The sequence below is a fragment of the Gorilla gorilla genome, chromosome 13, assembly GCF_029281585.2.
Source record: "Gorilla gorilla gorilla isolate KB3781 chromosome 13, NHGRI_mGorGor1-v2.1_pri, whole genome shotgun sequence".
Classification (NCBI taxonomy): domain Eukaryota; kingdom Metazoa; phylum Chordata; class Mammalia; order Primates; family Hominidae; genus Gorilla; species Gorilla gorilla.
This window is the reverse complement of record NC_073237.2, coordinates 133,968,711-133,983,410: the sequence shown is the minus strand read 5'-3', so window position 1 is coordinate 133,983,410 and position 14,700 is coordinate 133,968,711. Positions and strand designations below refer to the sequence as shown.

The window sequence follows — 14,700 nt, the reverse complement described above, 5'->3', positions numbered from 1 at the left end:
TAAGGTGTATATGAAACAAAATTGAATTTCATGTTTAGATTTGTATCTCATTTCATCCCCAAGATGTCTCATTATGTACATGCAGATATTAAAAAATCTGAAAAAATCTGAAATCCAAAACATTTCTGGTTCCAAGCTTTTTTTTTTTTTGCCCCCCGAGATGGAGTTTCGCTCTTGCTGCCCAGGCTGGGGTGCAATGGCACAATCTCGACTCACTGCAACCTCCGCCTCCCAAGTTCAAGCAATTCTTCTGCCTCACCCTCCCAATAGCTGGCATCCACCAGCATGCCCGGCTAATTTTGTATATTTAGTAGAGACAAGGTTTCTCCATGTTGGTCAGGCTGCTCTCAAACTCTGGACCTCAGGTGATCCGTCCACCTTGGCTGCCCAAAGTGCTGGGATTACAGGCATTGAGCTGTGCCTTTTTTTTTTCTGAGACAGAGTCATGCTCTTGTCACCCAGGCTGGAGTGCAGTGGCTCAATCTCGGTGGCTCCATATCGACTCACTGCCCTCCACCTCCCAGGTTCAAGTGATTCTCCTGCCTCAGCCTCTGGAGTAGCTGGGATTACAGGTGTGTGCCACCATGCCTGGCTAATTTTTGTATTTTTAGTACAGACGGGGTTTCACCATGTTGGCCAGGCTCCTGACCTCAGATGACCCGCCTGTCTCGGCCTCCCAAAGTGCTGGGATTACAGGCATGAGCCAGGGCGCCCAGCCCCAAGCATTTTGGATAACGACGCTCAACCTGTATTGGATCCCTGTGCAGGTAAGTAAAAGGGAGTGTGTGTTCCAAGTTGCCTTGGGGGTCATCAGCTTGAAATATGTGAAGTCTGTAGGGAACACTCATCACTGCAGCACCCACACGGGTTAGCTCCCAAATACTGGACAGATGGTGACTTTAGGTGTGTGAACAAACTGGGTGTGTGTGTGAACAAACTGGGTGTGTTACATCCAACTCCTGCTGTGAGGGCTCTTGTCTCTCTGGGAGGAACTGTGGTTGAGGTACAGGCCACTATTTGTCAAATCCTCAGCATTTACCAATGATACATAGGTGACTACAAGCAAAAAAACATGCAGTTTTATCCCTTTTTTGAGACGGAGTCTCACTCTGTTACCCAGGCTGGAGTGCAGTGGTGCGATCTCGACTCACTGCAAGCTCCGCCTCCTGGGTTTAAGCGATTCTCTTGCCTCAGCCTTTGGAGTAGCTGGGACTACAGGCGCACGCCACCACGCCTGGCTAATTTTTGTATTTTTAGTAGAGATGGGGTTTCATCATGCTGGCCAGGCTGGTCTTGAACTCCTAATCTTGTGATCCTCCCGCCTCAGCCTCCCAATGTGCTGGGATTACAGGCGTGAGCCACCGCACCTGGCCTTATCCCTTTCTTTCTTCTTTTCTGATGATACAACACGTCACTATATGTCAGATTGCAACAAGAAATTTTCCTAGGCTGGGCGCAGTGGCTCACACCTGTAATCCCAGCATTTTGGGAGGCTGAGGCGGGCGGATCATTTCAGCCCATGAGTTCTCAGGCTGGGCAGCATAGTGAGACCCCCATCTCTGTATGTTTGTTCCCTGGGTGAATAATGTGGGGGATGAACTGACCAGTGCTGTCATCCGGCACAATCTGCCTTGTAAATTCTTTCTCCTGCAAGCTGACTGATGTTTGCCCTTGGCAGGTTCCCAGAACCTTCGGACTGGGAAGATGACCTCCAAAGAGGTTCACAGCGCCGAGTCTGCATGAGAACTCGGCTTAGGTGCCTGCACTGAAATTTGTCATGCTGCACACTTTGCCGTGACCTGAGGCCAAAAAACAAACACCGTATAGCTGGCAAAGGCGTTTAATAGAAATGAGATGAGGGCAGGCCGCCCCTCCCCCGCCCAGCTAGCGCAGGAAGTTCCTGGGGTACAGCTGGAAGAGCTTGCCCTCCTGTGTGGGCTCGAAGCCGTACTTTTCCAGGTTGTCAGGGTCGAAGGTACCGTCTTTGAAGTCCTTTTCGATGGCAGGCGCCACGGCTTCGCTGAAGAGCTGCGCGGCCGTCAGGGGCGTCTCCTCGCTCTCAGGGGCGAGGTAGCTCACGTAGGGCTTGAGCTTGAAGCCGGTCAGATCCGGGACGACGAACTCCGGGACCATCTCCTTGATCTGCACGAACCTCCAGCCCGAGGTGAGGAAGCCGATGCCCTTGGCGCCCCGGCCCTTGCGGCCCCTGAAGCTGCGCGGGCCCCGCTTGCTCGTCCACTTGCTCATTCGGTCCGCGCCCCGGACCAGGCAGCGCGCCGCTGCGGCCAGGACGCCCATGCCGCGCCTGCGGGAGGAGAGAGCGGGTAGTCGCGGCCCCGGGAACCCGGCCAGCCCCGCCCCTGGCCGCGCGCGGCGCCCGCCCCAATCCGACAGACTCACCTGGACCGGAGACCCCACACGAGCTCCAAGCGGCCCCTCAACGGCTCCGGCGCCAACCCGGCCTCGACCTTGTTCCGCTTCCGACCGCGGCGTCGCAGCAAGAGCGGCTCCGATTGGCCGCGGCCGCCGCGTCCAATAGCGGCCCCAATCTGGTAGGGGGTGTGGCCGCGGGGACTCGGCCAATGCGAGGAGCGCGCGGGGCGGGGCGGGGCTGGCGGTGCGGGGCGGGGCGGGGCTGGCGGGGCGGGGCGGGGCTGGCGGGGCGGGGCGGGGCTGGCGGGGCGGGGCGGGGCTGGCGGGGCGGGGCGGGGCTGGCGGGGCGGGGCGGGGCTGGCGGGGCGGGGCGGGGCTGGCGGGGCGGGGCGGGGCTGGCGGGGCGGGGCGGGGCTGGCGGATGAGTGATCGCGTTCAGCGCGGTGGTCCCTGGCGTCCCCACTGCCCGCCACTGCCTGTGTTCGTCCGCCAGGTGGCCGGCGGTTTCCCGGGAGCCCAGTCCCCCTGAGGCCGTGAGGTGGCGTCGGGAGGTCGGGGAGGACGCGGGCCCTTGACTCGAGACGGCCGCCGCGTTGACGCCGCGACCCTGCCTTTGTTTCCGCCGGGCGCGGCTCCTCTGGGCGGAGCCGGCAACCGCGCGGGGAAAGCCCGGGACCTGCAGCCGGGAGGGCCCGGGCTGTCTGTGCTCCCCCGCAGGCCGGGCAGTGGTGTGGGGGGACTCGAGCCCTCGCGGTGCCCAAATTAATCAATAATCTCGGACCCAGCAGGTCCGGCTTGCGCACTGAGCCTTCCTGCCCGGTCACCCTCGCAGGGGACCTCTCACCCCACGCGGAAGTCGCCCCCCAGCCGCACCCTCACAACCCGGATCCACCCCCTCCCCAGCTGCACCCCGTCCCCAGCGGCACCCCCACACCCCAGATCCATCCCCTCCCCAGCTGCAACCCCTCCCCAGCGGCACCCCCACACCCCAGAGCCACCCCCTCCCCAGCTGCACCCCCTCCCCAGCGGCACCCCCACACCCCAGATCCACCCCCTCCCCAGCTGCACCCACTCCCCAGCGGTACCCCCACACGCCGGATCCACCCCCTCCCCAGCTGCACCCTCCTTCCCAGCTGCATCCCCACACCCCAGATCCACGCCCCGCCAGCGTCACCTCCCCTCCAGCCGTGCTTCTCCAGAAGGCAGCGCTGCCCCCATCCGCGCCGCGCTGGGCCTGGCTCCTCTTGACCTGCTTGGATTCGCCCCATCTGGCTGCTGTTCTGGGTTCCGGGACAGCCACGTGAGGGCTGTTTACAGAGGGAAGGAGGTGGCTCCTAGCAGATGACAGACGCTTCTCAAAAGACAGCTTTTCTTCCTGGAGAACAGACTTTTTCAGCAGGATTTTCCTTTCAGTGAAACATAATTTGACTTGAAAGGAACCCAGGGAAAAGTGTCCCGGTGTGAGCGTGAGCGGGTAGAGGTGTGCCCTTGTTTGCTTCAGGCTGTCTGCTTTTCGCCCCTGACTGTTTTTTCTGTTTCTAGCCATGGAGGAAGAGAAAGATGACGGCCCACAGGTATGTAACTCAGGGGACCAGATCCCTGGATTTCCCAGTTGGGGGGCATTTCTGGACCCAGAGAAGGGTCCTCTTGGCGTCTGCTCTGCCGCGCTCTTTGGCCCGTGGCTTCTTGGCCCCTGAGGACTGTGGGAGTGGTGGATCTGGCCCCTCTCTGCTGCCTGTCACAGCTGCCAGCACTTGTTAGACGCGCCTGTCACAGCAGACAGCCAGCAGTGGCCCATGGGCATTGTTCACAGGGGGGCAGCCAGTGGTGGCCCCTGGGCATTGCCTGAGGCCTTGTCTTTTCTTCCCCTAAGGTCACAGTTGCTACTTCCAGTTCCTTTAGGACTTTGCCTGATGGTTTTTCTTAGAACCTTTTTCTGTGTTTTTTTTTTTCCCCAAGACGGAGTCTTGCTCTGTCACCCAGGCTGGTGTGCAATGGTGTGATCTTGGCTCACAGCAACCTCCGCCTCCTGGGTTCAAGCAATTCTCCTGCCTCAGCCTCCCGGGTAGCTGGGACTACAGGCACCACGCCTGGCTAATTTTTGTATTCTTAGTAGAGACGGGGTTTCACCATGTTGGCCAGGCTGGTCTTGAAATTTTTTTTTTTTTTTTTTTTTTTGAGACGGAGTCTTGCTCTGTCGCCCAAGCTGGATTGCAGTGGCACGATCTCAACTCACTGCAAGCTCCGCCTCCCAGGTTCACGCCATTCTCCTGCCTCAGCCTCCCAAGTAGCTGGGACTACAGGCGCCCACCACCACGCCTGGCTAATTTTTTTTTGTATTTTTAGTAGAGACGGGGTTTCACTGTGTTAGCCAGGATGGTCTCGATCTCCTGACCTCGTGATCCGCCCGCCTCGGCCTCCCAAAGTGCAGGGATTACAGGCATGAGCCACCGCGCCCGGCCTAGTCTTGAACTCTTGACCTCATGATCTGCCCGCCTCGGCCTCCCAAAGTGCTGGGATTACAGACGTGAGACACTGTGCCCAGCCCTAGAATCTTTTTCTTAGTCAAACATCTGTAGCCACATGGCAAAGGCCTTATTTCCTAAACCAGAACACTGGACCCATTAAAGCCATAGTGAAAAGCTAGAAAAGACTGAGCTGCTCCACCGCAGGAGAGCCTGTGACCAGGTCACGGGCCATCGCGTGATAGGACTTCCTTGGATAATCGGTCCCAGAAGTGGTTGCTGGGCTGAGGGAGTCACTTCGCTTCCTTAAGTGAGGGACATGGCCGTAGGTGCTTCTGTGCTCCCCACCTGGTTGAGAGTGAGCGCAGGGGTTCCCCTGTCCTGAAGCAGAAGCTCCCAGGGCTTGTATTTGCTTCTGAACCAAGTTCGAAGGGCTCAGCTTTCTGGGCACGTCCTCATTCTGTCTTGGTGCAGAATTGTGTCTTTAAATGCGTTTCTGAGTGCTCTTCCGACTTCCCTGGATTTTCTTTTTTTTTGAGACGGAGTCTCGCTCTGTCACCCAGGCTGGAGTGCAGTAGTGCAATCTCAGCTCACTGCAAGCTCTGCCTCCCGGGTTCACGCCATTCTCCTGCCTCAGCCTCCCAAGTAGCTGGGACTACAGGCACCCACCACCACGCCTGGCTAATTTTTGAATTTTTAGTAGAGACGGGGTTTCACCGTGTTAGCCAGGATGGTCTCGATCTCCTGACCTCATGATCCGCCCGCCTCAGCCTCCCAAAGTGCTGGGATTGCAGGCGTGAGCCACTGCGCCCGGCCCTTCCCTGGATTTTCTGGCATGGATGGGAGTCCTGCTCTCTGCAGTGAGGTGGGGGTGGGTGTTGTTTTAGGCCTTGGCTCTTGTGTAGAAACTTTCAGGCTGAACCAGTGGCTTCCCCTGCCCTATCCGGTTCCTGGCTGCCTGGGAGGAAGGTGTGATGCCAGCAGGAATGGAGAGGGCTGCCTGTCTGGCTGGTGTCGTCTTCTCGTCTTCTCGTTTTCTCTTTCACTTCTTGGAACCACCAGCGTCCTCTGCTGTCGCTCACTCACCATCCTGCCCTCACTCTCTCTTCCCTCCCTTCTGCGGACCTGGACATCTGAAGTCCTGCTGCTCCAGGAGACGGCAGGACACAGAGCCTTCTCGGCCGCTGCCTCCTTGTTTGGCATGTGAACTGGTGTTGAATGTTCTCAGAATCCAGATGGCTCATAGGGGTTTTGAGCACTGCTCCTGCTGGGGCTGAGGCGACACTGAGAGGGGGGCCTTGGCCTCCCCTGTGGCCGGGCCTGCTCCCTAAGACCTACATCCCAAGGATTGCATCACCAGCATGTGGGTGTGTTAGTGATGTCTGGGGCAGCCGCTGGCCCTGTCCCACTGTATCCCAGTGACTGAGGGAGCCAGGTTGCTCTCTGAGTGCTTCCTAGCAGGGGGCTCAGAGGACCCCGGCACCCCGGGCGAGATCACTTCTTCCCAGAAGTCTCCGGGGCTGCTGACTTCTCCCCTAACTCCCAGCTCTCCTCCTGCTGCTCTGAACAAGTTCGGGCTGGGAAGCCTGTCCATGCCCACCTGACCCCATGCTCTCTGCTGCAGGCTGACTTCTGCCTGGGCACCGCCCTGCACTCTTGGGGGCTGTGGTTCACAGAGGAAGGTTCACCGTCCACCATGGTAATCACCTCACGCTTCCCTGGGGCCAGACCTGGATGGGCCGTGGCCTTTTTCACCTCTCCCTGTCCCCATCCCCTGGCTCATTCCTGCCCAGCCTGTGGTTGGGGTGGGGGCAGGCTTAGGGCTAGGGTTAGGTTTGTGGCCTTGCTGATGGGCGCCGTGTTTCCACTCTCGGCCAGCTGACGGGGATTGCGGTTGGAGCCCTCCTGGCCCTGGCCTTGGTTGGTGTCCTCATCCTTTTCATGTTCAGAAGGCTTAGCCAATTTCGTGAGTATCTTGGTTCCGACTCTGGCCCCGGGGGGTTGGGGGAAAGCGTGGGTGTCTTGGGATGTGTTTTGAGCCCCTGGGAGGGGCCCTCAAGCCCATGGTGGCTTTGGCTAGAATCTGATGGCCCGTCTGGGCTCAGGCTGAGCCCGTCGGTTCCAGGAAGCCAAGTCTGTTCAGAGCCCTTTCTGTTCTCCTCTCCTGAGCAAGGCTTCAGTGGGAAGAGGGGAGAGCCCCCTTTGTTGGAGATGAGCCTGTCACCCAGGCCCTCTTCCCTCATGCTGTCTGAGTATGGCCAGTTACTGGCAGGGACGAGAGTATGACTGACTGTGCCGCACCTGCATGTCCAGGACCAGGCCTGTGCCACGGCTCTACCTCAGGCCATCTCTTTACTCCCCTGCAGGACAAGCACAGCCCACTCCTCAGTACCGGTTCCGGAAGAGAGACAAAGTGATGTTTTACGGCCGGAAGATCATGAGGAAGGTAGCTGTTGCTCGGGGCCCCAGGCTGCACACGGCTTCCTCAAGCAGGCCCCTGTGGGAGGGACCCCTTCTGCTGCGGGCTCCCCCAGGCTGGACAGTGCTTGGCGTGTGCTGTCCTCTCCCCAGCTTCCCAGCTCTGCCACCAGGCTCAGGGTTTGGAGGAAATTATAAATTGTGCTGAATGGTGTCTGCTTCCTCCAGCTGAATCCAATGCGTTTTACCCAAGAATAACCCCTCACCCTCTCAGGCCTCTACTCCCCCTGGCCTGGAGCGGCAGCTTCAGGAATGTCTGTGGTGCACAGTGGCCAGAGGGGAGGGAAGGCCTGTAGGGCCCAGCCCCACAGGGTCAGTGGGTTTCTCCCCCTGTGCGGAGATGAGAGAGTGTAGAAATAAAGACACAAGACAAAAAGATAAAAGAAAAGACAGCTGGGTCCTGGGGACCACTACCACCAAGACGCGGAGACCAGTAGTGGCCCCGAATGCCAGGCTGCACTGATATTTATTGGATACAAGACAAAGGGGCAGGATAAGGAGTGTGAGCCATCTCCAATGATAGGTAAGGTCACATGGGTCACGTGTCCACTGGACAGGGGCCCTTCCCTGCCTGGCAGCCGAGACAGAGAGAGAGAGGAGAGAGAGAGAAAGACAGCTTATGCCAATATTTCTGCATATCAGGGACTTTTACTACTTTCACTAATTGACTACTGCTATCTAGAAGGCAGAGCCAGATGTACAGGATGGAACATGAAGGCGGACTAGGAGCGTGACCAGTGAAGCACAGCATCGCAGGGAGACGGTTAGGCCTCCGGATAACTGCGGGCGAACCTGACTGATGTCAGGCCCTCCACAGGAGGTGGAGGGGTAGAGTCTTCTCTAAACTCCCCTGGGGAAAGGGAGACTCCCTTTCCCTGTCTGCTAAGTAGCAGGTGTTTTTCCTTGGCACTGATGCTACCGCTAGACCACGGTCTGCCTGGCAACGGGCATCTTCCCAGATGCTGGCATCACCGCTAGACCAAGGAGCCCTCTGGTGGCCCTGTCCGGGCGTAACAGAAGGCTTGCACTCTTGTCTTCTGGTCACACCTCACTATGTCCCCTCAGCTCCTATCTCTGTATGGCCTGGTTTTTCCTAGGTTATGATTGTAGAGCGAGGATTATTATAATATTGGAATAAAGAGTAATTGCTACAAGCTAATGATTAATGATATTCATATATAATCATATCTAAGATCTACATGTAGTATAACTATTCTTATTTTATATATTTTATTATACTGGAACAGCTTGTGCCCTCAGTCGCTTGCCGCTCACAAAGGCCCTGTCGGCCCCCAGAGTGGATGTTTATTTTAACAATAAATGAGAATGGAAAGCTGCTTTCTAGGAACATCGCTGGGGCCCGGTGGGTGCAGAGGGCCTCACGCTTGGCCAGAGGTTCCTGACTCTGGTGCCAAGCTTGGAGGTCTCTGCCAGGCTTTGGGATGCTGAGCTGAGGACAGAGTCCATCCCCTGGGATTTGAGGGGCTGAGTTCCCTGGTTACCGGCATGTGTGCTCTAAGCTGAAAGCTGCGTGACTCACTTTGAATGTCTGGGTGGTTCCGGAACCTAGACACAGATCCCTGGGCCGGGGCTCAGGGATCCGAGTTTCACAAGCCCCGATCTGGGGAATAAGCAGCCTTGGTTTAACCCTTCCTTGTCTTTGGCCAATTGGGCTGTCGGAGGCCTCCCCTGGCTGCCTCCCTGCACTCCTGAAGGGCCCAGGAGGTGCTCAACAGACCACCCAGAAGCTTCACAGAAACCGCACAGACTGATCCCTTTAAAGCAATCTTTGTTACCTTTTTCTGGTTGTACAACTAATTCGTGTTCTTCATAGAAAATTGAAAAACTCGGCCGGGCACGGTGGCTCACGCCTGTAATCTCAGCACTTTGAGAGGCTGAGGTGGGCGGATCATGAGGTCAGGAGTTCGAGACCAGCCTGGCCAACATGGCGAAACCCCATCTCTACTAAAAATACAAAAATTAGCTGGGCGTTGTGGCGGGCGCCTGTAATCCCAACTACTCGGGAGGCTGAGGCAGGAGAATTGTTTGAGCCAGGACCCAGGAGGCAGAGATTGTAGTGAGTCGAGATCGTGCCATTGCACTGCAGCCTGGGCAACAAGAGCAAAACTCCGTCTCAAAAACAAACGAACAAACAAAAAACAAAAAGAAAATTGAGAAACTCAAGAGGGGAGGGATGTGGGTGTCTGTGACCCATCTGTTCTCATCAGCGTTAAGTGCTGTGAAAGGGCAGATGAGTTAGGGCTGCTGTAGGCTGGGTCTGGGACAGGCTTAGGCGGCCGGGACAGGGTGTGGGGTGGTCTGGAGCAGAGTGGAGGCGGTCTGTTGAGTATCGGCCATCATCCAGTGGCCCCACAGAGGACAGGGAAGCTGAGGGCCTGGGAGGAAAGCCACGAGGCTGACAGCTCTGGACCAAGGGGCAGCAGGCAGTGGGGCCTGAGTGAGGTGACCCTGCCAGCATGCAGGGTGTGACCCAGGCCACTGCTATTCTGGGCAGTCAAGCAGGCACTGCCTGAGAAAAGGGAGGAAGACTGTTCCAGATATGGGACAGAGTGGGCAGTGGCCCCAGGTCAGAGGGGAAGTTGGGGGGGAAGGTCAGTGGGGACAGTGGCGGATTTTTAAAGGGTTGTAGCAAAGGGTTGTGTTGACCAGTATGAGAGCCAAAGATGGAGCGGGTGTCAGCCTTTGGGGCAGCAGGGCCAGCAGGCATGAAGCCTGGGGGCTCTGGAGGGTTGGCTGTTTGGGGACAGTGAAGACGATCCCAAGGATGTGTGGGGCTGTATCGCTGCCAACATTCCCTCACAGGCCAGGCAGGGTGAGAAAATGGCACAGCCAGACCCCAGGAGCTGAAGCTGGGACTGTGGGAGGCCCACAGGCAGGTCCTGAGGACTGATCCCCGTGGCGAAGAGCTTGGACCTTGCGGCTTGCAGGGTCAGTGCCTGGTCTCTCCCTTGGCTCTGCAGGTGACCACGCTCCCCAACACCCTTGTGGAGAACACTGCCCTGCCCCGGCAGCGGGCCAGGAAGAGGACCAAGGTGCTGTCTTTGGCCAAGAGGTACTGAGTGTCCTTCAGACCACATCCTGCCCAGGGTGCCCCCCATGGTGCTGGCCTCCCCGACCCTGAGCTGCCTGGTGTGTCGGCCACTGATGCTGTGGGTTTTGAACCCGCCTGGTCTGCTCAAGGCTAGTGTGTCTCTGCCTTGTAGGATTCTGCGTTTCAAGAAGGAATACCCGGCCCTGCAGCCCAAGGAGCCCCCGCCCTCCCTGCTGGAGGCCGACCTCACGGAGTTTGACGTGAAGAATTCTCACCTGCCATCGGAAGTTCTGTACATGCTGAAAAATGTTCGGTAAGAGCGGGGATGAGCCCCGGGGGCTGCGGCAGCTCCCTTACCCCCGGGCTTCTCGCTGGGGCCTGGCTTCAGCTTGGTCGTCTTGTGTTGGGGGATGGTTGGCAAAGCACATCGTGGGGCTGCTGGTGTCTGTGCCCCGCGAGGCTAGGCCTCGCGGTCTGCTGGCTCCTTCACCAGATCTTTCTTGTTCTGTTGAACGATTTCCCGGTGTTTCATCTTCAGCGGTGAACCCAGGGCAAGAGCAAGAAGGGTGTGGTGGATCCAAAGCCTGGAGCCTGGGTTCTGCTCTGTGCTCCTGTCTTGCTGCCTGGCCCCTGGACTGCACCCCTTCCGCTCCCTGGCCCAGCTCACCATCCTGGAGGCCACCTTTGCCTTCCTCCCGTGTGTGTGTGGCTCAGGTTCACGGGTCAAGAAGTTCTCTGAGCTGATGGAAAACAGGCTCACGGGAATTTCAGAAGTTGACGGTTGTGTTTGGCAGTAATGCTGTGTGGTTTGTTGGTCAGCCGTGTGGACCCACAGCACAAAGCCTGGCGCCAGTGGGGTCGGTGGCCGTGTGCTCTCGAGACTCTTGGAGAGGCCGTCCTCCTCCCCTGGAAGGGCGTCCCACAGTGCCCTCTGGCTCTTGCAGGGTCCTGGGCCACTTCGAGAAGCCGCTGTTCCTGGAGCTTTGCAAACACATCGTCTTTGTGCAGCTGCAGGAAGGGGAACACGTCTTCCAGCCCAGGGAGCCGGACCCCAGCATCTGTGTGGTGCAGGACGGGCGGCTGGAGGTCTGCATCCAGGACACTGTGAGTCGCAGGGCGGCGGGGCGGGGTCAGGCGGCTGCGCATTTACCTCCATGTCTGTCTTCTCGGGCTGTAAAACGTTTCTCATTGAAAAGCTAGGCAAAATTTTGATTTTAATTTCTTTGGGGGAAAACTCACCATTTTTATTTTTTATTACATTTTATTTAGTTTTTTGAAACAGGGTCTCACTCTGTCACCCAGGCTGGGGTGCAGTGGTGTGATCTCAGCTCACTGAGGCCTGGACTTCCTGGGCTCAAGCGATCCACCTCAGCCTCTCGAGTAGCTGGGATTACAGGTGTATGTCACCATGCCCAGCTCACTTATAAAATTTTTTTGTAGAGATGGAGTCTCACTTTGTTGTCCGGGCTCATCAGCAATTCCTGTGCTCAGGCGATTCTCCCATCTTGTCCTCTCAGAGCACTGGAATTACAGGCATGAGGCACTGGGCCGGGCAGCTGTTTTACATGTTTCTTCCAAGTCCTCAGAATACTCCCTTTGATAGTTTAGTAGTAAGTCACTGTGTTGATTTGCCATGGTCCATTGAGCCCTTGCTCAGGTTTCTAACAAAATTAAATTAATTGTAAGAAAGTAATTAAGGCCAAGGTGGGAAGATCGCCTGAGCCCACAGGTTAGAGACCAGCTTGGACGAAGTAGTAAGACCCCGTCTCAACAAAAAATAAAAAATAATTATCCAGGCATGGTGGTAGCACCTGTGGTCCCAGCCACTTGGGGGCTGAGGTGGGAGGATCGCTTGAGTCTGGGAGGTCGCGGCTGTAGTGAGCTGTGTTCACGCCACTGCACTCCAGCCTGGGCGACAGAGCGAGACCCTGTCTCAAAAAAAAAAAAAAATTCGGATGTGAATCCACGTAGGAGCTCAGTACTTGTTTCCTGCCTCTGTTAAATTCCACCCTTTGAATCGCTGCTCGGGGGTGGGTGCTGGGCCAGACCCTGCCGTGGCCTCTTTGGCGCCGTGTTGCTCTCCTGGAGGGTGGTGTGGCTTTGTCTGTCTGGGCATTTTGCGACCCAGACTTCCCATTGCTTGTTCTCATTTAAAGCACACACTCAGCAAACCCTGGGCTTTGTGTGATCATCACCCTGACCTGCAGGGCTCCTGCCAGCTGTGGTCCCGGGAGTGGGCTGTGACCCCACGCCAGCTCAGGCACTGCCTGTCGGGGTTTCTAGACCAAAAGCGCTGCTGGGCAAATTATTTGGTTCTCAGGTTTGTCGCTTTGTCTGTGGCTGGACTTGATGGGTTATTAGAAGGGAAAGGGGCTTGGGGGAAGCTGGAGCCAGTAGCTCCTGGGGATGAGGCCGCCCAGCTGGTGAAGCAGCGGCTTTCGTTGCTGCTCGTGTGGGGCCCTCCTGAAGGACCAGAACCCGTGTCCCTCTGGCCTTTGGGCTAGATGGGAGGGGCTCATGGAGGGAACTGGGGCCAGATGTGGGCAACTTCATAAAGAATTTTCCTGGGTCAAGCTGAGATGAAGCGCTTACGTTGTTAAATCACCAAAATAGCGTGGTTTCTTTTCTTTTTTTACCTGATGGAAAATTATATCAAAGTTCTGGAATTTAGGCTGGTAATAACTGAATCGGTCCTCGGAGTCCTTATAGTTAGCTCAGCAAACAAACAGGCTCTGCTAGCTTTTGCCTCAGTCCCCACACTGAAGACGAGTCATGGGATGGAGAGGTGGGGTCTCCTCCGTCTGTTTTCCTTGCTGCTGCTTCCTGTGTGTTGTACCCCTGATGCCAGCAGGTCCATCTCGTCCCCTGCCCTCCATCCAAGGTACCTGCTGCTCTCATGGTGCCTCAGAGGTGCAGGCCCGTGGCCCCACTGCCCTGGGCTGGGCTGAGCCTCCGCCAGGCCCCGCAGTCGCAGCCCCAGACCTGACGGCACCCACTCTGCTCTCCAAGCGCAGGATGGCACCGAGGTGGTGGTGAAAGAGGTTCTGGCGGGAGACAGCGTCCACAGCCTGCTCAGCATCCTGGACATCATCACCGTGAGTCCCCCACTGCCTGGCCCTCCGGGCACCCCTGGGTTGGCCCCGGAGGCCTGGTTTTTCTGTCTTGTCTGGACAGCTGGCAGTGGTTAAAGGCCAGTTCTCCACCGTGATGTGAGGCGAGCAGGGTTTGGTCCAGGAAGGAAGGAGGAAAGAGGAGGGAGCTTCATTCTGGCCATAGTGTGTTGAAGAATAGCCGGGCGTGTGGCTAACGGTTTTGGTTGTCTCTTAAATGACTGTTGTTGAACTGGGTGATAAATGCATGTGGTTCAGCATTCAAAAGGCACAAAGTATTGTAGAGGGAAGGTGTTTTCTCCTCTCCTCAGGCCCAAGGCCCTCCCGAGGGACCAGCCACCCCCGTTTCCTGCAGGTCCTGCTGGGCTCTTCCCTGCTGGCGCCGTCTTTCTATGGCTCCCAGTCTTTTGCTTTTCGTCGTTGCAGTGAATGGTCTCCTGTGTCCATCGTTTCCGATACCGGAGGCTGATCTGCAGGATAAATCCTAGGGTGGACTTGCAGGGTCCCAGGGATGCAGACTTGTAATTTTGAAAGGTGCTGCCAGGCCGGGCGCGGTGGCTCACACCTGTAATCCCAGCACTTTGCGAGGCCGAGGCGGGTGGATCACAAGGTCAAGAGATCGAGACCAGCCTGGCCAACGTGGTGAAACCCCGTCTCTACTAAAAATACAAAAATTAACTGGGTGTAGGGGCGGGCGCCAGTAATCCCAGCTACTTGGGAGGCTGAGGCAGGAGAATCGCGTGAACCCGGGAGGTAGAGGTTGCAGTGAGCCAAGATCCTGCCACTGCACTCCAGCCTGGGCAGTGAGAGCGAAACTCCGTCTCAAAAAACAAAACAAAACAAAACAAAAAATCATGTATCATGTTGTCTCATGATTTTTAACTTTTTATTATGAGACAGTTCAAAAATGTGGAAAAATAGTAAAATCACCCCATGTGCCCAACATTAACTAGAATTAATTTTTTTTAGGCTGGGTCTTGCTCTGTCGCCCAGGCAGTGGCATGATCTTTGCTCATTGCAACCTCCGCCTCCTGGGCTCAAGCAATTCTCTCACCTCAGCTTCCCAAGTAGCAGGCGTGTGCCACCATACCTGGCTAATTTTGTATTTTTTTGTAGAGATAGAGATGAGGTTTTGCCATGTTGGCCAGGCTGATCTTGAACTCCTGGGATCAAGTGATCTGCCTACCTCAGCCTCCCAAAATGCTGGGATTACAGGCATGAG

The 14,700-nt window shown here is 56.8% G+C and overlaps 2 protein-coding genes across 6 annotated transcripts in view; one reads left to right on the top strand and one right to left on the bottom strand.

The window, feature by feature from the left end:
• Positions 1 to 1,824: 1,824 nt before the first annotated feature.
• MRPL41 (mitochondrial ribosomal protein L41) lies at positions 1,825 to 2,655 on the bottom strand. The gene is made up of 2 exons (XM_031006909.3): positions 2,401 to 2,655; positions 1,825 to 2,305 (listed from the first exon to the last, which is right to left on the bottom strand). Exon 2 carries the CDS (start codon positions 2,296 to 2,298, stop codon positions 1,885 to 1,887), a length of 414 nt encoding a protein of 137 aa, XP_030862769.1. The 5' UTR covers positions 2,299 to 2,305; positions 2,401 to 2,655; the 3' UTR covers positions 1,825 to 1,884.
• A 94-nt stretch (positions 2,656 to 2,749) lies between these two features.
• PNPLA7 (patatin like domain 7, lysophospholipase) overlaps positions 2,750 to 14,700 on the top strand; it is a 95,178-nt gene continuing 83,227 nt past the window's right edge. For 2 of the 5 annotated variants that reach the window (XR_008668308.2, XM_063696911.1), the window contains exons 1-8: positions 2,750 to 3,947; positions 6,463 to 6,537; positions 6,717 to 6,804; positions 7,205 to 7,284; positions 10,298 to 10,389; positions 10,541 to 10,681; positions 11,313 to 11,472; positions 13,383 to 13,463. Coding sequence is in view for 4 of the 5 variants with exons in the window: in XM_063696911.1 (XP_063552981.1) it covers positions 3,918 to 3,947; positions 6,463 to 6,537; positions 6,717 to 6,804; positions 7,205 to 7,284; positions 10,298 to 10,389; positions 10,541 to 10,681; positions 11,313 to 11,472; positions 13,383 to 13,463 (747 nt within the window). In the remaining variant the exon portion in view is untranslated. The remainder of the gene's footprint in view (positions 3,948 to 6,462; positions 6,538 to 6,716; positions 6,805 to 7,204; positions 7,285 to 10,297; positions 10,390 to 10,540; positions 10,682 to 11,312; positions 11,473 to 13,382; positions 13,464 to 14,700) is intronic. The other 3 variants (XM_055350261.2, XM_063696910.1, XM_063696909.1) reach the window with 3 other exon arrangements.